At 46.5% G+C, this 25,803-nt stretch overlaps 1 protein-coding gene across 2 annotated transcripts in view; it reads left to right on the top strand.

Annotated features, from left to right (window-relative positions):
* LOC147636973 (Pseudouridine synthase family protein) overlaps positions 1-20,507 on the top strand; it is a 45,829-nt gene extending 25,322 nt beyond the window's left edge. Inside the window, exons 2-5 of one of the 2 annotated variants that reach the window (XM_086800573.1) lie at positions 11,430-11,569; positions 12,411-12,773; positions 13,004-13,066; positions 19,965-20,507. In XM_086800573.1, the coding sequence (XP_086656699.1) occupies positions 11,430-11,569; positions 12,411-12,773; positions 13,004-13,066; positions 19,965-20,213 (815 nt within the window). In that variant the 3' untranslated portion in view covers positions 20,214-20,507. The remainder of the gene's footprint in view (positions 1-11,429; positions 11,570-12,410; positions 12,774-13,003; positions 13,067-19,964) is intronic. The other variant, XM_086800574.1, reaches the window with a different exon arrangement.
* Positions 20,508-25,803: the final 5,296 nt, after the last annotated feature.

The following is a 25,803-nucleotide window of genomic DNA, read 5'->3' as shown; positions in this document are numbered from 1 at the left end:
TAATAATTATTGGTGCAGGTTCACACTCACTTATAAGTGACCGGACAACTTATAAGTGAGTACACATTGAGCAAGACTTATTTAATACACGTGGCGGCCAAAAACTGGGCACTGGACAATATTTGGACCTTCTTCAAGTAGGCGCCTCCTTCTGGACCTAAAAAGCACACGAGTGAGCTATTTCTGGCGGGGAGCCTCTATTATTGAGAAAAACTCCAGATTGGAGGGGGGGGCGCATGCTTTTTAGTGGTGCATGAGGGCTGGTCGGCTGGTTTTCAGCCTGTTGGCAAGCTTCTACAGCCATCCATTGCGACTGAAGTTCATTGCTGGCCGACTTTTTCTGTGTGTCTTCTACTGCTAGCTGGCTGGTTTTACAGCCTGAACAGAGGCTGGACAGGGGAAAAAACAGGGAGGAGAAGCTGGTCGGGACGATCTGGACAAGTTTCCTTCCGATTTGGAGCTTGTAGGTTTGTGTGCTGCTGCTGGTCACATCTTTCTGTGGCTGCTGAGGGCTGGTTGACTGCTGTAAACAGCCTTCCATGGCTGGTCGACTTGCCCTGTGAGCCAGATAGGAGGAAAGTGAAGACACAAGGTTGTTCCGGGGTGATGCGGGAGTGCTATGGGCTGTCCATAGTTGTCCTGCATGTGCTTGATGTCGGAAGTGCCTTTAATGCTGAGGATTTTCAACAAAATTCTTCATATGTATTTGTTTTGCTTTCATATTGTACTGGAAGAGACAGGTGCTAGCCAGTGGAGAATCCTTGGGCACCCGTGAAGTTGTATTTGGAAGTAGACTCCTTTTTTGGAAGCAGACTCCTTTTTGGTAATCTAACCATAAAGGGAAAGGGGGGGGGGGGGGGTCAGTCCATCTTCTGGCTCCTAGTGTGGTGTATTGTGCAGATTTGTCATCTCTTTTTGTCTGGCATGATTATATGTATTTTCAGTTTTCATGATTGATAAGATTTTCCGTGTACAGTTGCCCTTCCGTTTACAGTGGTGTTCCACTCTTCTCTTACAGGGCATAGTACCATCTACTTGGGTATAGTTTAAACAGGTGTGCTCTTCTGCGTGGCTCACATCTACGTTTGAGGTGGATGTAATGACAGTGTGGCATAAGTTGGATGCATTGAAATGTGAAAATCTTGAGAATTATAACAAGAAGTTTTGGGAAGCTTTACTCCCAGTTACTTCTTATCGTGCAGTGTCACTATCTGAGCAAGTGGAGAAGTATTGTTGTGGGTTGCCCAAGGAAGTGCATGACTATTGCATTAAGACCCGAGTAACAAATATGTCACAGATGATAGAGAATGCCATGACGGCAAATGCGTTACTCAACTGTGGTTTCAACTGGACTTAAGGGCAGCAAAAGCATTGGCAAGCAAACTGAGAAGTCAGGGCATGCATCTCGGGCATAGTAGCAGGGGAACTCTGTTTCCCCCATGGGGAACGGTGGAACGCGTTTCCCTATGGCTAGCATGAAGGGAACGCGGCTCGAGAACGACAGGAGGCGGAACGGCCGTGGAACGCAAGGGGAATGCGGATATCGACGGGGGAACGCCTAGTCAGAACAGTGGGCTGCCGTTTCCCCACGTGGGAACGATGACGTGTATTTTTTTAATTAAAAAAAGCGAAAAGGTACTCTACTTGCCTGTCGCCTGTCACCATATCGCACGCCCATACTGCTGCCAGCCACCGGTCTAGCCCAGCTGCTGCAGCCACACGTGTACACTACTACTACACTGTACTTGGTACCAGCCTGCAACGGTGCAACCTTCCTGTGCTGTTCACAACTTTACATTGGGCAGAGTGATCAAGTTCAACAGTACAGTGACAACTTACAACTTTACTAGGCAAGGCAGCAAGCTTTTCTCTCTCCCAAATTGTTCCATAGGTCTTTGGATCCTTTCATGCTTAATGTTCCTATATATGCAATCACAAATACCCTGCAATCGTTCCTCCTCTATTGTGGCCCTAGATATTGATTCGACGATTCCTTCCCAACTAACACCATAAGCTTGGCATGTATGAAAATCCACGAGAGTCTCTATTGATGCCTCATACTCCCAATCATTTGTGAGAAGACGTTGATCTAATATTTGCAAGCCTAGCTCTTTCTTTGAGGTAGACGCAATGTTATTGCTTGTGTTGAGACTGTCGGGCAGTACTTGTGTAGTCCTAGTTTAGGACTCGTTTTGGGCATACTGAGCTATTTGGGCTGCTAGTTGGTTGTTGTGCCACTTGCAAAGTCTCTTATTTCTTTGCTCTAGGAGCCTATATTAGTGCCTCTACCACCTAAACTTTTTCTAATGTTCTACCATCAAGCATAAGCACTTGTGCAGGGGGTGGTTCGATAGTCATAGTTGTAGTAGGTGCATCAATAGGAGTTGTATGGACACGGATATCAACGTGAACACTCCCTTGTTGTAACGATGAAACTATCCCAGGTGTCTCTTTGGAGTTTACCTCAACTCTTTCATCATGTAGTCGGTATTTAGTAAGATTTGGTTCAGAGGTAGCGGTTGAGGACGAACCTCTGAGGTAGCTAGCTACGTGGTCAAAAAGACTGGTAGCTAGCCTGGCTGTTGAGACTTGGTTAGAGTTCCTACTTCTTGGGACTGGGGATCCTTCCACTGACTCAAAATTAGATGAAGTATCACTTGCCCCTATTGCAAGTCCTTATACAATGCTAAACTAGGTTTCGACCGAAGGTCCTTAGCCTAATGTAAGCTGGTATACACCTAGCTTGATAGATTCACTATCATCTGAATAGGCCTCTAATACATGCCCAAATTGTAGATGCATGTGAATATAGGGAAGGATGATGTAGCCTATAACAGTGATTCCACTACTGGGTCCTGCATTGCCTTTCCATTCTCATGAGGCTTAGGTTGGGGTTAATTAGTTGGCTCCTCCCCCTTCTTATCTGACTCTATTTCTAAATCTGATTCTAACATAGAGATGGCGGTGGAGTTGCCACCTTTGTCTTATGTTTGTATATATATTCTTCTCTTCTTTTTAGGCTTGATGAGATCTTCTTTGTCCTCTGCATCCCTCTTCTTGGACTCCTCTCCCTTGTTGGGATCTTCTTGAGGCTTCTTCATGGAAGGAGGGTTTTCTAAACGGATGATGGAGGCTTGTGTCAGAATATGCAGCGGAAATGATAACCAAACTTGGGTAGACAAGAGCAAGTAGACTGCAGAAAATAAACAGCACAAGAAACACAAAGAGATAGGTGTGTAAACTCTTCTCTATACACAAGATCTCGGAAAAACTGAATGAGAAAGTGGTGGGGGCTGAGGGGCTATATATACATCCCAAAGAGGGCAGTCGGCCAGCAGAAAGAGTGCCCACGACTGAAGAAAAAGTCCCACGACTGCATAAATGCAGTCGGCCAGCATACAGATGCCCACGACTGATGAAATCCAGTCGGCCAACAGCCCTGTAGCCCACGACTGATGAACATCCAGTCGGCCAGCACTGGAGTGCACCTGGCATCCTCTGGCAGCCCTCCCACCACTAGGAAAAATGGGAAAAAACAGGGAAAAAATACGGGGAGTGTGGAAAAATGATGAAACACCTCATAAGGGCGGGCACACCCACAACAAAGGCCCTGGTGTATACAAATAGACAGGAGATGACTTCTAACACCCCCTCTCAGCTCCTAGCTGTGAAACCAACCCAAGGGAGCTGGAGTGCCGCCTGAGCGTAGCCTGAGGTAGAGACTTCGTGAAGAGGTCCGCCGCATTGTCCTCCGTCGAACAATAAAGTAGCAAGATGTCACCCGCCAAGATCTTCTCACGTACAAAGTGATACTGTATCTCTATATGCTTGGTCCGGGCATGGAAAACTGGGTTCCGAGCAATAGCTATACAACTCTGGTTATCACACTGGATGATTGTGGGCTCCCTCTGTGGAAACCCAATCTCGCCTAGCAGCCTCCGCAGCCATACAAGCAGCACCACAAGCAGCCCCACAAGCAGCCCGATACTCTGCCTCTGTCGAAGAAAGGGCAATAGTTGGCTGCCTCTTGCTGCTCCAAGAAACTGCTCCTGAGCCGAGGGTAAAACTGTATCCTGAAGTAGATCTCCTCGTCTCTGGATCTCCTCCCCAATCTGAGTCACTCCATCCTTGGAGCTTGACTCCATTCCCTCCTGTGTAAAAGAGTCCCAGATCCTTCGTACTTTGCAGATACTGCAAGATCCGCAATCCTGCGTCCCAATGAGACTTCAATGGCGTCTACATAAAAGAGCTCAACAGTCCCACGGAGAAGCTCAAGTCCAATCTGGTGTTCAGCAACCAGATCAATGAACCAACCAACTTCCGGTACTGCGAGGCATCAACTAGCTCACAAGGATCTGTAACGGTTAACTTTGTGTTCGGGTCCATCGGCGAAGTAATAGGTTTGCAGTTCTCCATCCCAAAGGTCTCAAGCAACTCATGAACATACCGCTGCTGAGAGACGAAAAACCCCCTCTGGGTCTGCCAGATCTCCAATCCCAAGAAGAAGTGGAGTAAGCCTAAGTCGGTCATCTCAAACTCCTTTGACAAGGCAGCCTTCGTCACTCCAATGTGCTCCACATGACCGCCGGTGAGAATGAGATCATCCACATAAAGGATGATAAGTGTGACCATGCCGCGTTCCCGAAAGAGATACAGGTTCGGATTTGCAACCAATCTCTGAAATCCAGTCCGAATAAAGAAGGAATCAATCTTCTGATTCCAAGCCCTGGGAGCCTGCTTAAGACCATACAAGGCCTTACGTAACTTGTAAACCATCCCTTCCGATCCTGGAACAATAAAGCCTGGAGGCTGCTCAACGTACACCTCCTCCTGCAGGTCACCATTAAGGAACGCAGATCTTACATCCATCTGGTACACGGGCCACCTCTGAGAAGAAGCAAGGGCAAGAACGGTCCGAATCGTGGACATCCGCGCTGTCGGTGCAAAGGTATCCTCGTAGTCGATGCCTGGCCGCTGAGCATAACCTTTAGCCACAAGCCTGGCTTTGTGTTTGTCCACCGACCCATCAGACGCATATTTGGTCTTAAAGACCCATTTGACACCAATGACTGACCGCTTCGACGGCCTCGGTACCAACTCCCAAGTGTTGTTCTTCTCGATGGCATCAAGTTCCACCTGCATGGCTTTCCTCCAAGTATCTTGTGAAAGGGCTTCCTTTATAGAAGTGGGCTCTTTATCCCGCATGATACGAGACATCAAAGCATAGTTCACCTGAAGAAGCTCCGCCGTGTTGCTTTTATCTCGGACTCAATGTGATCTTCGAGGGCCGTCCTCTGTGGTCCACTCGGAGGGTAGCTCTGTGACACCTGACTCCCGAAGGGTGTCTAACAACCACCTAGGTACTCGAACAGATCGTGGAGCCTCCTGTGGTCGCGGGGGCTCAACTGCAGCTGCGGGCTCAACCTCCTGTGATGACTGAGGTGGATCAACTAGAGTAGTAGACTGGGAATCATCATCAGACTCCTCTAGATCTCCAAGAAGTGGCGGCTCCTCGACAGTGGATGCTGGAACATGCTCGTCAAAGACCACATCCCGGCTGACAACAATCTCATTCCTTTCTGGATCATACAACCTGTATCCCTTGGAAAGAGAGTTATACCCCAGAAATACCAGCTTGCGGGACTTGGAGTCAAGCTTCCCCCTCTGCTTCTTTGGAATATGTACATACGCGTCACTCCCAAAGACACGGAAGTGCGAGACATTGGGTTTCCTGCCAAAATATGCCTCAAATGGAGTCATATGGGGTACAGAAGTCGTCGGAGAGCGGTTAATGGTATGGACAGCTGTTGCCACAGCCTCACCCCAAAGTGGACGAGGAAGATCACGATGCTCCAGCATGGTCCTCGCCATCTCCACCACAGTCCTGTTCTTACGTTCAACAACTCCATTCTCCGAAGGCGATCCGGTATTGGCCAATTCCCTCTTGATGCCATGATCTGCACAAAACCGGAAAAATACAGTCGAGGAGAATTCACCTCCTTTGTCAGCCCTGAGAGTCTTGACCTGAAATCCAGACTCTTTCTCCACCATCACGTGCCAATCCTTGAACCGAGCAAAAGCGTGGTCCTTCTGGGAAAGAACGTAGACCCATGTGAATCTGGTACAATCATCAACAAGCAGCATGAAGTAGAGAGATCCTCCCAAGGATGGTATCTGTTGTGTGGTCCACACAAGTCAGTGTGAATCAACTCCAATGGTTTCGAAGCCCGCCTGGAAGCCTGCTTCGGAAAGGATTCCTTGTGCTGCTTACCACGTATGCAAGAACTGCAGCGTCCTTGCCTATTACCAACATCTGGCAAGCCAACCACCATCTGGTCCCGGAAGGCGCGCCGCAAAGCATCCACATTTAAGTGGCCAAAACGAAAGTGCCACAAATCTCCGACCTGAGAGCCTGTCAATGAGGAGAGTGCAGAGAGCTTGTAGATGCCATTCTCCACACCGCCTTCCCAAACAACTTTGCCTGTCTCACGGTCCCTTAGAGCAACTGAATGCTCCTTAAATTCCACCGAAAGCCAGTCTTGCATACCTCATCCACTGACAGAAGATGAAAACCCAGAGCAGGGACATAAAGAACACGGGAAGCATGCTTGCCCCCCTTGCCGTCGGGAATAATCTCCATCCGGCCCTCACTATGTATCGGAATAGTGGAGTTATCGCCAATAAAGATACGACCTGATTGCCGTTTAAGATCCAGAAAGAAGTCACGGGATGGAGTCATGTGCCTGGAAGCACCACTGTCGAGAATCCATTCCCGGGTATCCTTCGCGGTGAAGCCAACTGCCTCCTCGCTTGAAGATGATGAAGCATCGGAGTCCACCATCTCTAAGTGCACAAATGCCGGAGTCTTCGCAGCTGAGGCTGAGGAATCAGCACTCTTCCCTGTCCACTTAGGGCACTTCCTCCAGTAGTGGCCTTTCTCGCCACAATCATTACAAGATCTTTCGGCCTTCAGCTTCTCTCGTTCTGGATCAGGCTTCTTCTCAGAAGACTTCTCCGGTGAAGCCTTCCCTTTGCCCTTGTTGGTATTGCGGCCTTTCGACCGTTGGCCAGTTAAGGCCTCCGAACCTCCGCCGTGAGGAGGGTTCGTGAAACGTTCCTCCTGGTCCAAGACCATTGGCACAAGCTCCTCCCAAGTAATGGTGCTGAGCCTGCCACTCGTGATCAACGAGGAATAGAAAGCAGAATACTGACTAGGCAAGTGGGAAAGTAAAGTGATGGCCATATCTTCGGATGATATCTCTTTTCCAGCTTGAAGGACTTCCTGTTGAAGGGCCTGCAGCCTGTTGATGTGTTCCCGCATCGTCGAAGACTTTGCAGGGTTCATAACCCGCATCTGCACTTCCAAGGATATCCTTTTCATGGGTGACACCCTGTTATACAAAGAAGCCAAGTGCTCCCATATGCCTCTCGCCAGCGTCATGTGCTTCACATGATTGATCACTTGTGGTGTGCAATTGAGGAAAATAAACGACCGGACCTTGGCGTTGACACGATCCCACATGTGTGCCTGTGCCTCTCGGTCCTTCCTCGTCTCGATAATAACTCCCCTTCCTCAGCTTCCGGCCGTGGCACCCCTATGATAATAAAATCAGCAAGGTCATATGACTCCAGAACCGACTCCATCATGACCTTCCAGATGCCGTAATTGGACCCGTCCAACTGACGATCCACTGGGAACGTGGGGAGAGTCGGAATCTTCACGTGCTTCTCAGCCATCTCTAGTAAATCTGCCATTGCGGAGAGTAACCTGAAAGGGTGGGTGGGTGGGAAAAAAAAATCTGAAAATCTGCAAGTGGCTGTCCAGCACCTTTGCCCACCTTCCTCTTGCACCTTCTCTTCTCGTTCAGCCCGAAACAGTCCACCAATCAGCAACCTGTTGCTCCCCCTCTTGCTCAGAAAACGCCCAAGATCTGTCTAGAGCCTATGGCTCTGATACCATGTCAGAATATGCAGCGGAAATGATAACCAAACTTGGGTAGACAAGAGCAAGTAGACTGCAGAAAATAAACAGCACAAGAAACACAGAGAGATAGGTGTGTAAACTCTTCTCTTTACACAAGATCCCGGAAAAACTGAATGAGAAAGTGGTGGGGGCTGAGGGGCTATATATACATCCCAAAGAGGGCAGTCGGCCAGCAGAAAGAGTGCCCACGACTGAAGAAAAAGTCCCACGACTGCATAAATGCAGTCGGCCAGCAGCCCTGTAGCCCACGACTGATGAACATCCAGTCGGCCAGCACTGGAGTGCACCTGGCATCCTCTGGCAACCCTCCCACCACTAGGAAAAATGGGAAAAAATACGGGGAGTGTGGAAAAATGATAAAACACCTCATAAGGGCGGGCACACCCACAACAAAGGCCCTGGTGTATACAAATAGACAGGAGATGACTTCTAACAGCTTGGGCTCTTCTCTTCAGTGATGGTAGCCTATGGTCTGAGCATGGGACGAGGTAGCTAATCCGCTACATCCAGCCCTTGATAACTTGGGTTAGAAGGGGGGCTATGCCGAGGTATGGCTCCTTTTTTTTCTTCATCTTGTATACTCTTGTCATTTCAAACATGATTAATTCTATGAAATTCTCCTTGGCATGTTCTGCATTAGGAGTCTTGAGGGATTTATGGGACTTGGTCAGCACACCCACATCTACCTAGGTGGTCCTATGTGGCTTGTAGAATGAAAAGTAAGCATAATATGACCTGTAAGGCATAATTAGCTAGAGCTACAAAACTTCCTCCCAATGGGGCTTTGGCATAATTAGCTAGACCTACAACACTTCCTCCCAATGGGGCTTATCTGACTTAAAGCACTCCTTTTTCTTAGCATGTCTGCTTATCCTTTTGAAATCCCATTCCTTGCAGACTATTGGTAAGTTGAGAGCTTGCCTGATTAATTATGGGGTCAAACTAATGGTTTTCTTATCTTTCTCTTTGCCTAACTTACTGAACGTTTCCTCACTTGTCCTCTGGTCAAATGTGACAATTGCCACACACCATCTTTGCAGATCGATGCCCCATGGTGGCAGCTCAATAATTTGTTAAGTGTGGGAACACGCATACTTGGTCTATGTTAGAGGGTCCCAAAAATGAAACTCGAGGATGCTGCTTCCCATTACTTGCAATATTTCTTTGTCTATGAAACTTTCTCTGGATTTATAAAGATCCTGTATGGCATACGGATCTCCTTCTCCCACTTTCTTCCTTTTGATAGGTGTTCCTAAGGTGGAGGCCATGATTTGGGTCCTAGACCTCAATGTTTTTCTTACTGTGTGTGGTCAAGGCAACTTTTTGAGCACTTTCCTAGGCAAATTGCAATGATCATAATGCATTCAACTACTGCACATGGTATCCAAGTTCTTAATGCATCTAAATTGTCCAAGAAACAGTAGTTTACTGCAACAATTATTTGATCAATGCATGCAAGATTGTCACCCCCTTTGTAGGCATTTATAGCCCACATGCATTCACTTTATCGAGACGGACTATTCGCTTACACTTATTACTGCGTCTGCAACAATAACTACTGCTAAACATCCACTACAATCAAGGCAAGTTACTGCAAGGGTTTGCAAGGATCACGTAAGGCAATCACTCTCCTGGTAACTCGTATGAATCCATGGAATCCAGTTTGTGTAAGGACACCATGCTCCACAGGGGACAGTCAAACCTCCCCTCTTGGTAGTGATGTATGGGTCACGCATGGATCCCTCTAGAAAAACCTTGAGGCATCAACCACTTGCTCTCATTGCATATGCATACTAGCCCAGCACCAACTGATGTTCACTCAACTATATGACCAGATTAGGAAGTGATCCTTTTACAAGTGCTATCTTGTGCTGCGAGAATTAATCTCCCAAGTGTAGCTATGCCAAACCCTAGCAGTTGTTCAGAACCTACAAAACCCTGATACACTGTCGCCTGTAACTCATGCCCCTTGGCACAATATTGTGCCTCCAAGATCACCACAATTCATGGATAATAATAACAATAATAGAATATACCTGAACATGGAGGACGATGATCACACTAGTCATCATAGTTAATGAGGGAGAAGCACACCAGGTTCTACATACTTGAATTATCGATTTCATAGAATAGATGGCTGGTGACGTGGAAAGAGTTAGGTGATTGAAGAAAAAGTGATCTGAACAAGTTGAGAGAGATTGTCATTGTCATGTGTATGTGGAGACTCTGCTCCTAGTAGATCCTTTTCTACCATCCATTTTATTGTTAGGACCTCCATTATAGACTATCCAGACAATTCTTCAATTAGCCCATGCCTCATTTGCCAGTGAAATAGGGCTTGAAATGAATAACAAAAAGAGAAAGAGATGTTGCTGTAATAGTGTTTTCTGTATATATTTATCAATATGTACATAGATCCTAGCCAACATGGCCTCCAAAAGGTAATACCTAAGCCTATGACTTGTCCCACAAACGTGGGATCAGATGGTTACAAAAGGGAATGAGCTTGCCTATTTATAGGGCTCCCAGATACCCCTACCTGCAGTTGGCCAGCAGAGGTACATATTAAATGCCAAAATGTCCTCGTGCCCTAACTGCCTTGGGTAAAATCCCTAGCATTAATCTTGGTTGGACAATACTTGAAAAGGTTCCTAATCATAGCCAAAATTGGGGATTAAGCATGTGTCCACATGTTGTGGATGTGACAAAAACCTTATCTAGAAAAACTGAGAGAGAGAGAGAGAGAGAGAGAGTTATATTAACGTTTACAAAAGGCCAAAATGACCTATGAGACCAAAAGGGTTACATCATGTCCATGAATTACATCATCATGGGTACTAAAATGAAAGAAAATGAAAAAGCTAAAATGCTTAAGCTGATCCATGTACAAAGAGCATAAGGCTCGCATATCATCCACAGACACAGAGAGAGAGAGAGAGAGAGAGAGAGAGAGAGAGAGAGAGAGAGAGAGAGAGAGAGAGAGAAAGCTGTATTAACGTCTACTAGAGGCCGAACTCAACCTATGAGACAAATCAATGTACAACTGTCAATGTCTTCTGGATGTCCAGAAAAAAAAAAGGACAAAATGAATATGAAATAAAGTATGAAAGTACTGAGCTAGTGGGGGGGTGTGATGCATGGAGCACCACTGCTAGAGGCTCAGTATGCAACCTATATGCGTAGGGTAGGGTATACAAGAATGCAATGCAGATCTGTGTAGCTCCAACCAGTACCATAATGGGGGTGTAATATGTGATACATAGGCGATGGCGAGGCAAAAATACCTCGGAGCATGATCTCCGGGTGTAAGTGAGCTAGCCGCTCCTGGATATGGTGCTGATGTCGAGCCCGTATCTGCTGTGTAAGAGAGAGAGAGAGAGAGAGAGAGAGAGAGAGAGAGAGAGAGAGAGAGTGTTCAATGTCTGCGTTTATGAATGAGATGCAGGGTGGCAGTTACAACAGAAACCTGCAACTGTGCAATTAATGCTTCAGAAAGCTTTAACAAAGGTCACAAAGCTGTCGAAAGAAACCACACTATTGGTGGGAGCAAGTCGTACGGACACTGGTGTTCATGCCTTGGGCCAGGCAAGCACATTGAACTTCTATGTAATGTAAAAGATATATGAAACCCCTTGTCTTATGTTTTGTGCCTTGTGTGTTAATTTCACGTAATATTCTTAGTTTTTGCAAAAATGTGAAATGTCATATGCTGTGTTCGCTAAGCCATGGGAGTATGGCAGGAGACGTTCACGCCTACTTAAGCTATTCAGAATAGGAGTATGGCAGTTGGTCATAGGAGTATGGCAGGAGACATTCACACCTACTTAAGCTATTCAGAATATAGGCAAAGATGTTAGAATGCTTTCTAACTGTCAGCTGCCAAGGAGCTTTGATTAACCTCCAAGTGCAGCCACTTGAAAGTGTTAGGTCATCCCATCATTTGCAACAGACCCACAAGGCTGCATGCTGGGCCAACCAGTATGGAAGGCCAGCAGCATGCTGCTTGTGTCCATACAGCCAGTGTGAACTTGGGTGCCGTGGAGGTGCCCACCTTGGTTGTGGCTTTGGGCACCCTGTTGGCTAGGCTGGGCTGCTCACGTTGGTTGTGTCCCTCAAGGGACGAACCAGCATATCGGAATTCGGTCTCCACGTAGGTGCCCACCCTTGCTTGGCCTCAGGCACCCTACTGGCTACACCTTGGGCTGCTCACATTACAGTCACATGACAAGGCAATCTACATAGGACTGGGCGGTGCCACAAGGCCTTAGGAATACTTTATTAGATAATTTCATCACATGCTCTAGAATATGTCATTTTTCATATTGTCTAGACGATGTGATTGCCATTGTTTTACTGTACAAGAAAGAGATACATCTTGTACGTGGGTAAGTTGTTCTGACAAGACAGTTTGTGGTCTTCCCAGCAGGTGGCTCATTTCCACACACCTTTTCGACTGAAAGAGCTGCAAAGCTTCCATTTTTCTCTTAATGGTGTGCTTCCAAGTGATATACGGGTAAGGGAAGTTGCTGCTGTGCAGAAACAGTTCCATGCACGTCACTTAGCCAAGAAGAAGATATATCAGTACAAAGCATACTGCAATCAAATCAGGGACCCGTTTCAGTTGCGCTACGCTCTTCATGTCCGTCAGAGTCTAAACATCAATGCCATGAGAGAGGCAGCAAGATGTTTCGTAGGGGAGCACGACTTCACAGCATTTGCCAATGCTTCTAAACAGGTCATCAAAGGGGGATTTGTGAGGAAGATCTACAGATTCGAAGTTATTGAAAAGGTATGTTATGCATGATATGTTATGCCGAACCATCTCTTAGCCCATCAAAGGGGACCACTGCCTGTCAAGTGTAGACTGGCAACCTTTAGTGGGAACGGTTCATTCAGTATTGAGCCTTAGTTACTCCCTAGCATTTCTAAATAAGTTTGTAACACAATTGTGATCATGGAAATGAGACAATGAAACCATTGTTTTGGAGCACTTAAAGGTGGTGGTAGTTTTTCTTTCAGGAATCATCTTTGCTATTTGAAGTTGAAGGGAGCGGATTTTTTAACAAACAAGTGCGAAATATGGTTGGTCTCTCTTTCTTTAGCTCTTGTTTTGTATTTTGAAAAGTCACATTTTACTCTCTCTCTCTCTCTCTCTCTCTCTCTCTCATGCGTACTCTGCCTAATAGGCTACATGCAAATGGGGACCGTATTTGCATATTGGGTGAGCCATAATGCTCTCCTTTTCAGACGAGGCAGTCAAAACACTGAGTGACCGAAACTGAGCGAGACTAAAAACTGAGCAGCTGTGAGAGAAATTTATAGCTTTGTTATATAAAATTTCCCTTTCAAGGAAGTATCTCTCATACCTCTTTTTCTAGAAAACAAAGATCTCAAGGTTGGAAGTTGTAGTATGCATGGTGCTGACATTCTTATGAGACCATCCTTGTCTTTCCCAAGTAGCCCTTGTGGGAGCTACCGTTACCAGATGCCTAATAATTCGTTATGAATGAGAGTGCCAAACAATTGATAGCTAACATGGCTTTTGCCTGAACCGCTCTCTCTAGCCATACTCCCACATTTGCTTCCCATGCCCCACCTCCTCCCCTCTATCTTTCGCTTTTTCTTACCTTAATTCTAAGCCACCTTTCCCCTCACAGTAGTTGTCATGACCCTGTGAAAATGGAACAGCACAAGTGTGGGCATGGTGGTTGCTGAGCAAAATAAATATTAAATGATTCATATTTGGGGTGCCCGGACAAAGGGAATGATGTGTGGACATCTCTAGGTGTGAAGGGGGACCAAGAACATTAATATTTTTAATGTTCTAACCATGGGTGGCCCCTAGGAAACTTTAATAAACATTAAAGTTTGGGCCTTAGGATATTTTTGGAGGGAGGAAACTTCACTTTTGGTACACGCCTCCCTCATCTCTCTCTCTCTCTCTCTTGCTTTTTGAGAGTCGTGCAAGCTTCATGCGTTGAGAAGAAGAGGGTCGATTGGTTGCTGCTGGTTTTTGGCTGCATGCAGAAGTGCCCGTACAGTATTGGCCGTACAGACCTAAAGACTGCTGGCTGTACAGAACAGGTGACGGCTGTGGTTGCAGGCGGCGCTGACGACCAGAGTACAGGCGGCTGCAGTTCTGTTTTGCAGGCAGGAACAGTCGTCAACTGCAGGTACAGTCCACGTGGCTGCTGTACGATTGCAGGTACAGGTGTACGGACAAGTACAGATTCAGGCTGCGTTGACAGGAACAGACAGCAGGCGGTTGCTGTGCAGGTACTGATCTGTACGGTACAGGCGGCTGCAGAGATTGTACGGGACAGGTACAGTAGGGTTTTACTGACCTGTATGGACATGTACAGCTGGTTTCAATTCTGAACAGTAGTGGGCGGTGCATTTCTAGTTGCAGGCAGTGCTTTACCAGAGCTTAGTTGGTGCATCAGTCAAGTGGTTGCAGGGAGGAAAGTACAGATAGTTTCTTGCAAGTACAGATTGGTACGATTGGCCTCACGAGTGCAGTACCACGCACTGAATTGGTAAGCTCTGAACTTCTTTCTTTCCATTGGCTTATGTCTGCTGTAGAGTTGTTTTTTCTGGCCCCTTGTAAGAGGAGAGGTATGGCAGATTGAAAGGGTGGAAACAGAGGTTGGACAGTGGAGGTATATGTGAACTGAGTTGTGGAACCATGTATATGGAATATGCCAGATGTGTGCTCAAGGCTGCCCTGCTGAATTGTCTTGGCTGATCAGAGGGAAGCACAGAGTGTTGCTTTTGTGGGACACAAATCTGTGTGTGAATCCTCTGTGCTAAGAGGTCTTGTGGGCTGCCAGATTGGACATATAGGTGTATTCTCCTGGCTGGTTTTGTTGTACTCCGTTTCACATCTCTTTGAATTTGAATAAAGAAATACCAAAAGGGGCGCCAAGTTTTGGGGCCAACATGTGTCGATGTCATTTCAGTTTTGGGGGACTCTAGCTCCAGTTAATTTTTGTTTCTTATTTGGACTACAAGTGGAAGGGTGACTGCTAGTCTACGGCACTTTGGTTTCTACCAGAGGCCGGTTTCAAGGTTCCGTTGCCGGGACCCATCATCAACTTTCTTAAGGGGGTGAGCTCGTGGTTGACTCGAGGAAAATCATCGCTGAAAAATTCAGCAACATGTCTAATACAGAAGACGAATATTTTTATAATGAAGAGGAAGAGCAAGAGACCTCTCCTGAGAGAAATGAATCTGAGGATATTCTTGCAGGTGAACAGGCTGCAGATGATGAGCAATATGAGGATGTAACAGAGCCAAAAGATATGCCTAGTAAAGAGGAAGATGATGCTCAGTTTAAAAATCGTTTGGCCGGTGTGATGGATGTGTTTATGCAGCTCACACAAAGTGAGAAGTTTGCTGAATTTATGAGATCCTGTTCTGAGCCTGACAAGAAGAAGAAGAAGGTGCGTTCTAAGAACCTTCCTCAGGGTCATAGTGGTGCCTTCCCACAGGATCCATCTTTTGGACAGTTTCCGAACATGCAACATGCTTTTGGTGCTAACTCTCAGAGTTCCTTTTTCGGACAGCCATCTATTCCTCAGCAGTCTATGCATCCAGGTTATTTTGGTGGTGGCTCTGTGTTCCAATCCATGACTGGGGGTTATCCTAAGGGAGGCATGGGTATGCAAGGGACTTTTGGAGCAAATTTTCAGCCTAGGATGCAAGGGAATATGTATGGTGGTATGCAGTCCGGAATGCAAGGAAACATGTTTGGAGGCATTCAACCTGGAAAGCAAGCAAATATGTATGGGGGCATGCAGCCCGGTATGCATAATGGTATGTTTGGAAACATGGCTGGAATGTATGGCATGCCAGGTGTGGGAATTGGTAATGTTGACTCTATGATGGGCATGAATGTGTTAGAAGTCATCTCCTGTCTAGTTTTATACACCAGGGCCTTTGTTGTGGGTGTGCCCGCCCTTATGAGGTGTTTTATCATTTTTCCCCACTCTCTGCATTTTTTCCCTATTTTTTCCATTTTTCTGTGGCTTGGGAGGCAGCCCTGAGTTGGCAGGAGGATCCATTTGCTGGCCGACTACATCAGATGTGTGTATTGGAGCTGGCCGACTGTACTTGATGCAGTCGTGGACCCTCAGAGCTGGCCGACTGGCTACATGCTGCTGGCCGACTGTAGATGCAGTCGTGGAGCCTTTTTCAGCAAGCCGACTGCACATGTGGGGGCATATAAATAGGCCCCCACCCCCATACCACTCATTGTATCATATCGGGATTTTCTTGTGTATATCAGAGCAGAGTTACACGCCTACTTCTCTCTCTCTCTCTTGTGCTGTTTTTCTGCCTGCGTTTTTTGCTCGTGTGTTCCCAGATCTGATCATCATCTCCGCTTCGTATTCTGACATAGGCTCTAGATAGTTCTTGGGATTTGTGTGAGCAAGAGGGGGACTGTTTTGTGGCTGATTGGTGGACTGATCGGGAAGAGGAGAAGCAAGAGGAAGGCGGGCTGATTTGCTGGACAGCCACTTGCAGGTTTTAGTTCTTCTTTGTTCCCACCCACCCACCCTATTCAGAGTACATCCCCGCAATGGCAGATCTGTTTGAGATGGCCGAGAGACATGTGAAGATCCCGACACTCCCCACGTTCCCGGTGGACCGTCAGTTGGACGGGAGCAACTACGGCATATGGAAGGTTATGATGGAATCTGTTCTGGAGTCTTATGACCTCGCTGATTTCGTCGTTGTTGGTGTTCCATGGCCGGAAGTAGAGGAAGGGGAGTTACCGTCAACCCGAAAGGACCGGGAGGCCCAGACACAGATGTGGGATCGTGTCAACGCCAAGGTCCGTTCGTTTATTTTCCTCAACTGCACACCACAGGTAATCAATCATGTAAAGCATATGACGCTGGCCAGAGGTATATGGCAGCATTTGGCCTCACTTTACAACAGGGTATCGCCCATGAAGAGGATTTCCTTGGAAGTACAGATGCGGGTTATGAGCCCTGCAAAGTCGTCGACGATGCGGGAGCATATTAACAAGCTGCAAGCTCTTCAGCAGGAAGTTCTTCAGGCTGGGAAGGAGATATCGTCAGAGGACCTGGCCATAACGTTGCTGTCACACTTGCCCTCTTTGTACTCAGCATTTTACTCGTCGTTGATTACCAGTGGCAGGCTCAGCACCATCACATGGGAGGAGCTTGTGCCCATGGTCCTGGACCAGGAGGAACGATTCACGAACCCTCCTCAGGGTGGAGGTCCGGAGGCCTTAACTGGCCAACGGTCGAAAGGCCGTAACTCGGGCAAAGGGAAGGCTTCATCGGAGAAGTCTTTTGAGAAGAAGTCCGATGCTGACCGCGAGAAACTGAAGGCAAAGAGGACTTGTAATGATTGTGGTGAGAAAGGCCACTATTGGAGGCAGTGTCCCAAGCGGAAGACCGAGAAGGGTGAAGATTCCGTCAGTAGCAATCATGAGGACTCCGGCTTTTGTGCACCTGGAGGTGATGGACACCGATGTTTTATTTTCTTCAGGCAGGGAGGAGATTGGAGGACTCTCCGCAACGGATACTCGGGAGTGGATTCTCGATAGTGGTGCTTCCAGGCACATGACTCCTTCCCGTTCCGGTTTACAGGATCTCTGCAGTCTTTCTGGTCATATTCTTACTGGGGATACGTCCACTATCCCAGTTCACAGTGAGGGCAGGATGGAGATAGTTCCCGATGGCAGAGGGGGGAAGCATTCCTCCCAGGTGTTGTATGTTCCGGCACTTGGTTTTCATCTGTTGTCAGTGCATCAGGTTTGCAAGACTGGCGTACGGGTGGAGTTTGATGAGCATTTTGTTGCTCTTCGAGACAAAGCAACAGGCCAAGTGGTTTGGGAAGGCGGAGTGGAGAATGGAGTTTACAAGCTTTCAGCACTCTCTCTCCCAGGTCCTCAGGTTTGTGATGAGTGGCAGTCTGGTAATGGCCACTTGTGTGTGGATACGCTGCAGGTACAGGCTTTCCGGGACCAGATGGTGGATAGCTTACCAGTAGATGGCAGCAGTTGGGTGGCAGGAACTTTCCAGTACTGATGTTGGTGGTTCTTGTGTTCGTGAGTCAGAGGAAACTGAACAGGTCACTTATGCTCTGATGTCTCGTCGTGTTCGGGACAAAGAACCTCCAGTAGATGAGGAAGTTCTTTCCACGGGGACCTTTCGGAAAGCCAGGCAGGTGGCCGGTGATTACTTGCAGAAGGAGGCGGTTTCTCCACGCTTTGTGGTTCCGGATTCAGAGGGGGTGGTTGACAGGTTTCATCAGGTTTCCAGGACTTGTTTGTGCACTGTAACAGGTGTTGATCCTTGTGAGCAGTGTGATGTCTCTGTGACTCGGAAGCTGTATGGTTCATTGATCTGGTTGATGGACACCAGATTGGACGGGAGCTTCCTGATGAGGCAGTTGAGCTCATGGTTGCGGATGACTCTTTGGGAGGCAGGATTGCATTTCCTGTGGTTTCTGCGGCATGCGAAGGATCAGGGACTCTTGTACACAGGAGGGGGATTGTTGGATGGAGTCCGACTCCACGATTGGAGTGACTCGGTTTGGGGAGGAGATCCGGACACGAGGGGATCTACTTCAGGCCCAGGAGCAGGTTTTTGGAGCAGTAAGAGACAGTCATCTTTTGCCTTGTCGAGTACAGAGGCAGAGTACGGGGCTGTTTGTGATGCTGCTCGTGAGGTGGTGCGGTTGCAGAGGTTGCATTGCAGGTTTGGGCTTCCACTGGAGGAACCCATGGTCATCCAGAGGCACTTTGTTCGTGAACAGATCGTCGTTGATGACATCTTGCTAGAGTTCTGTTCGACGGAGGACAGTACGGTGGACCTTTTCACGAAGTCGCTCTCTCAGGATTTGCTCAGGCGGCACCCCAGCTCCCAGTGGTTGGTTTCACAGCCAGGAGCTGAGAGGGGGTGTTAGAAGTCATCTCCTGTCTAGTTTTATACACCAGGGCCTTTGTTGTGGGTGTGCCCGCCCTTATGAGGTGTTTTATCATTTTCTCCCACTCTCCGCATTTTTTTCCTATTTTTCCCATTTTTCTGTGACTTGGGAGGCAGCCCTGAGTTGGCAGGAGGATCCATTTGCTGGCCGACTACATCAGATGTGTGTATTGGAGCTGGCCGACTGTACTTGATGCAGTCGTGGATCCTCAGAGCTGGCCGACTGGCTACATGTTGCTGGCCGACTGTAGATGCAGTCGTGGAGCCTTTTTCAGCAGGCCGACTGCACATGTGGGGCCATATAAATAGGCCCCCACTCCCATACCACTCATTGTATCATATCGGGATTTTCTTGTGTATATCAGAGCAGAGTTACACGCCTACTTCTCTCTCTCTCTCTCTCTTGTGCTGTTTTTCTGCCTGCGTTTTTTACTCGTGTTCCTAGATCTGGTCATCATCTCCGCTGCGTATTCTGACAGAATGCTGGGGGTAGCAATCTTGTGAAGCCTTTTCCTTACGATAATCTAACGCATATGGGTAAGGCGAAGGATTATAAGGAAGGGGGAGCTGCTGTGAAATTTGATACATTCAGTGGGGCCAAAGATAAGTTAAAAGCACTTACCTTTTTACAGCAGTTCGATGCTGCTTTTTTTGGTGGTAATTACACGGAGTCCTCTAAGGTGAGAAAAGCTGCGACTTTTCTCAAAGGCAATGCATTGCAGTGGTAGTCTACTCTTCTTTTGCAGGGCATAGCACCATCTACTTGGGTACAATTTAAACAGGTGTTCTCTTCCGTATGGCTCACATCTACTTTTGAGGTGGATGTAATGACAGCATGGCACAAGTTGGATGCATCAAAGTGTGAAAATCTTGAAGATTACAGTTTTGACTGCCTCTTTTCAGACCATCACTTTGAAATCAAATTTGAGGAGAAATATGAAACATTTTCAAGTCATTTGGGTTGAACAATGAATATAGACAAGAGATGCATTTTATAACTCCTGGCTTATATGCAGGTAGGCTTGCTCCTTGAAATTGGAAAAGAGCTGGTGCCTTCATCAGCTGCACATGGAATTCTAGCTTCTCGGTGTCGTAAATTACTTGCAAATTATGCACCAACTGCACCCCCTCATGGACTCTATCTCATGTGTGTAGTCTACGATGAAGCAGATTTAGAGTCTCCTCCAGGGTCTCCTCATAGCAGTTTTGGCATCATGCAGACTCATAGCAGGTGTAAGGTGTTTTTGCCACAGTTGGTGCACTGAGTGAAAAAGTTTTTAAAACATTCTATTCATTTTTGGTCATGCCAAGGACCTGGTGTTACCAGACTAAGGTTTTTTAGTGCTTCTGGTTGTACTAGTTTAGAACGTGTCACAAAATGAGGGATAAATCATAGAGATCAGGTTTTACATGTAAGCATTTTTGCCATGTAGTATTATTTACCATTGTGATAATATTGAACAGGATATGACAAGTGTATTCATTGTCTTTGTAAGATTATTTACCTTTGTGATGATATTGAACAGGATATGACAATGTATTCATTAGCTTTGTCATATCAATGATATCATTATGCCTTTGAATTTAAATATAACAAACAAATAAATATACTATCCGTAATTATAACCTGTTTCATATATATTCAATAAATAGATTATTTTATTCAAAAAATCAAATCACTACTACATAATTTTTAAAATAGATCATCTCCAGGAGGGCTGTTGCTGTGGAAATTTTCCATGAGTTTCTCCTTCACACTTAAGATATAGTAGATGTTACTCTGCAAGGGAGTAATGCATCTGCTGTTTCCTTGGCAAGGTTGTTCACTCAGCCAGGGGAACCTGTCTTCCCTTGTAGGTCTTGAAGATTAGGTCTTCAGGTGGTCGTGACATACACATGCACGCTACAGGTGACCATCATGCGAGCAGCCCTCTAATGCTAGCAGCTGGGGAGAAGAAGCTCTAACCCCAGCAACTGGCAAGAAGACGTGCAGAGAGATGGGGCATATCAATTGTTTTTCGACAGAAGGTAACCGGATGCCCTCCAGCTATATTGGAGAGGGGGATAGGCAGCTGGAAGGATAGGATCTGCAAGCGAATTATGTGGAAAAGAGCAAATTTGTAGAGAGTGAGCAGCTCTTAGAATTGAATTGAGCAAAATTCTCCTTGGCCTTTTGCATTAGATTGACATTGTGGCAGCCTCTGCCTTCTCCACCTCTTCCACCAGCTAGGAAAACGATTATCTTCTCCAAAGACAAGCTGCCCCTCCAGAAAGACACTGACATTCAAAGCCAAACAGTGCTCATTGCTTGGGAACCCTTCGAGATCCCAAGCAAGAGCTTGGATGGTTGCTTCTCTTCTATTGAGTCTTTGGCACACAACATAACAGATATCCAACTCTTGGGTAGAGGTTTCTTCCAGGTGGTTAGAGATCGCTTCCCTTATTCTTGCAAGAAGCCTGCCCACTTGCACTGAGGTCCAAACAATTTTCTCATCTCCCCTCACTCTGGGTTTCGATCCACTGGAAAAAGAAAATATTTTTCTCTTCTTCCGATTCCCAGGGCTTGCAGCTGTATCACAGCCTTCTTTTTAGTACAGGCACTGCATTTGACAGTGTTATTGAGGTTTTGCCTCATCCTGGGTTGCCTTCTTCAGCTGCACAGGCAGTCAAAGCAGATGGAGTTTTTTTGTGCTAGGGTCATTATCTCTTGACCCTAATATCAAGGATGATCACATTATGCTGCAAAGCTCTGATGGTTCCCTCTTTGGACAGAGGATGACCTTACTAGTGCAGGATTTGCAGGATACCCCTTTGCCACAGATTTCCCCAGAAAAAGAAAGGGGCCAAAAAAGAAAAAGAAGAACGCTCAGGTGGCAGATTCACAGGATGTACCTCCTGCTCCAGTTAGGCAAGGTATGGAGGAGCCACAGTGGGGGCTGTAGCACCAAGTTGATCTATCACTCCCCTTGGTGAGGAAGGGGCCTGGGCTAGAAGGCTGCACAACACTACTGCATCTGCTTAGAATTGCCTATGAGGAGGTGCTCCCATCATGCCCACAAAGTGTGGATGATGTCCGCCTGGATGGAGCGGATTGTCTCCATGGGTGGAGCAGCGGTTGCATCAATGGCCTCTCTGCATCTAGCCTGCCATATATGCCAACAAGAAGAAATGCTGCTGAGGAGCTCCGGAATCTAGGGTCCATTGGAGGACTGAGACCGAGGAGGTTGGGATAGGAGAGAGGGAGCTATGGGGCGAGGCATGTGCTATCCTCCTCATAAAGTGGGCCCACGCCCACCTCGTGGTCCAAGAAATCGCGGCTGAGGTGATGAAGCGAAGAGTGTTGGGCAGCTCGAGGATTCTCTTGTTACGTCCACAGTAGGCACCTAACCTAGGGTGGGTTAATCCTAGGTTAGAGGGGTGCCTGGCTAGGTGTCACATGCACTTTGCAGTGTAGTGCATGGTAACAAGATGGCTCATCATCAGTGCATCATTGTACATCACTAGGATCCTTTAGGATATGATTTTGTCTTATTCCGTGGCCCCATTGTGAGCCCTAGGAACGAGCTACGTAGGTCTTCATCAGCCATAGAAGGTTGGTCAGTCACAGTCCAATCCCTTAACCCACTTGAAGAGAATCATTCATGCATGTAGAAGTCAGTCTGGAAGCCTTAGGGTTTGCATTAGGTCATGGTTTGCATTGCATAGCATTCATCTAATGTGCATATAACCTTTGCTTAGCATATATTATAAACAGCATATATTGCATATTTAACAAGTCATGTTGTAGTAGGAAGCCAACAGCAAACCGACCAGCCTCTCATGCATATAAATTCTTTGCACTTGTTCATTCAGCAATCATCATCATCATCGATCAACCATTGAGCAATCAGATTATCAAGCGATCATCTCTAGGCTGAAGCGCATCTCCGTCTTTGCTCATCTCTTACAGAAAACGCAGCACATCTCAACTTGCATATACAACATCTCATCGTTTCTTTTCCATCCTCTTGGGTGAAGGAAAACACATGCATATACAGTCCCTCACAACCATAGAAACAATTCCCAATTCAGCCCTTATCTCAACCATAGATTGCAATCCTCCTATAGCCCCTTGGAAGAGTGTATTGGCATCGAGATTGGTCATCATTGGTGCTTCTACAGCAGTGTGCAGTCAGCTCTACTCTTGGTCTTTTGAAGGTCTTGCGTTTGGGTCAACTATGGTCTCAAAGTCAATGCTGTAGTCATTCTCTTGAAAGAAATAAAGGAAATATTGCTAGCAAAGAGGGGCTCCTTCAATGGGTAATTGGGACCCAATATTGTGTACCGATCTCTATCTCTTAAAGTTTGAAGTGATAAAGTGGATTGCTAAAGACTCATGAAACTCGAGATACAGAAGGCGGTGTGAGACTTTGTGTGACAAGATCCTTTCATCTACGTATAATTCCGTTGCATGTTACATTGGTATCAGAGAACCGTTGTTTCTTTTGCCATATATTAGGGCATGGTAAGAAGGATTGTCAGAAATGGCAAGCAGAGCAAGCCTTCAAGCAATCTTCTTCCATTGTTGCCACAGCATCTCCCGCCCCTTTGTTTGGGACTGCCTACTACCACCAACGTAGTTCAACTCTTATCTTCTATGCATCCCATGCCATCCATGGTATTTGATGCTAAGCAGGAGGGTGAGGGTAAGCTTGCAAAGAAAAGCCCGATTCGAGCTTATGGTTGTGTCGCCGGTTTGTAGTCCTTTTGACATGGGTAGTTTTGAGGACGCCATCTCTCCCAGTTGACTATCAAAATGAGTTGTACCTTAGTGCCCTATCATTTGGATGTGGATGGGTTTAGATCTGGTCTCCGCACCTACATATCTCAAAAGGCACAACCATTTTCTTTTTAGGTTCAAAAAGGCCTCATTTCAACGAGAATTCATCATCTCGCCTCTTTTGGAGTGTGAGGAGAGGAGCATTATTGGCATTTCTTTGATTTCTCATCTCTAGGCCCGACGAGCTATCCGCAAGGGAACGGAAGAAGCATTGATTTATGTTTATCTTCTATCTCGTCGCGATAGCACTTGTCTCATCTTCATCTTCAGTTCCTCAGTTGGGCGATCTTCTTTCTCGACATCATGACATTATGCTTAGGGACGATCTCCCACCTAATCTCCCATCCTCTCGTCCCTAAGGATCATCATATTGACTTGGTCCTTGGGACATAACCTTCTAGCAAGTTTCCTTAAGGTCTTTCCAAGACTTTAGAGGTTGAGCTAGAAAGTAGTTATCTCAGCCTCTCTAAGCTGGATTCGTTCGGCCATCTTCGTCACCATTTGCTGCACCCATCCTCTTCGTCCAAAAGAAGGACAAGTCTACACTTCGTTGTGTAGATTACACGACATTAAACAAACTCACCAAATCAAGAATAAGTTTCCTATGCCCAGGATTGAGTACATTTTGGAGCATTTAAATGGTGCACAGTTTTTCACTAAGGTGGATCTCAAAAGTGGTTACCATTAGGTCCGCATTTTTGAAGTTGACATTCCAAAAACAGCTTTCGGACAGAGCGTGGTCACTACGATCTCGTAGTCATGCCATTTGGGCTTACCAACGCACCGGCAACCTTCAATAAAATGATGTCGAGGATATTCGCAGTACATATTGGTAAGTGTGTTTTCATATTTCTTGATGACATACTTATATTTTCAGCCACTCCGGAGCAGCATGAGAAAGATGTGGAGAAAGTCTTACAACTTTTGCGAGATAATGGGCTCTACATCAACACCAAAAAGTCTATCTTCGACGTTACAGAGGTTCAATGCTTGGGCTACATCATCAGTTCCTCCAGGATTCGATTCGACCCCACTAAGGTTCAAGAGATCATGGATTGGGACATTCCTACGACCGTCCGAGAGCAAGAGATCCTTTTATTCATGGGTCTTTGCAAGGCCTACGATACACATGTTGACTAGTTTTCCAACCTTGCAGCACCTCTCACCGACTTGCTCAAGGGGGTGAAAACCCGTCAGCAAGAAGTGACAGTTACAGGCAAGGCGCTTGATGCATTCTGTGCACTCTAGAAAGCAGCCTCAAAAGCACCTATTTTGAAGTTAGCATCTTGGGATGAACCTTTTGAGGTCATTACCGGTGCTAGCAATGTAGCGATTGGAGCTGTTCTTTAGTAGGACAATAGACCCATGGCCTACTACAATCGGAAATTGGATGTTGCCGAAAGGAATTATTCGGTTTATGACAAAGAGATTTTGAGTGTGGTCATAGCGCTCAAACATTGGAAGCCTTTTCTTTATGGGACGGGTTTTAGACCACCAAGCAGTTAAGTGGCTCCAGACGTTGCCAAGTGCCCAGTGGAGTGATCGGCAAGCTAGATGGAGTCAGATCTCCAACAGAATGGAGGAATAATCGAGTACATCCCTGGTAAGCATAACCCTTGCAGATGCTCTTAGTAGAAAGGCCAACATCCAGACCATGCAGGAGTCTACCATCCTCAAGATCTCTTGAAAAGACTTGGATAGCATGAAAGATCAGTATGTCGATCCTGCAAATTTTGGTACAAGATACAATTTGGCCCTCAATTTTGAGCCTGGCCAATATTCAATGTAGAACAATTGGTTGTTCTACAAGAATCGTATGTGTCCTTCGAGAAAAGCACAGAGCTCTTCTCCATGATGCCCATGACTTCTTAGTTGGAGATCATAGAGGTGTCCACAATACCCTAGAGAAATTGGAAAGATCCTTTTATTGGCCAAATATGAGGCGTGATGTTTATTCCCATATTCAAACTTGTAAGATTTATTAAAAAGTCAAGGTTCCACATACGAAAAACGCTGGTTTACGTCAACCTTTTCCT

Source organism: Cibotium barometz, chromosome 7, assembly GCF_041138505.1.
Source record: "Cibotium barometz isolate CiBa-2024 chromosome 7, ASM4113850v1, whole genome shotgun sequence".
NCBI lineage: Eukaryota > Viridiplantae > Streptophyta > Polypodiopsida > Cyatheales > Cibotiaceae > Cibotium > Cibotium barometz.
This window is presented reverse-complemented; position numbering and strand designations above follow the sequence as displayed.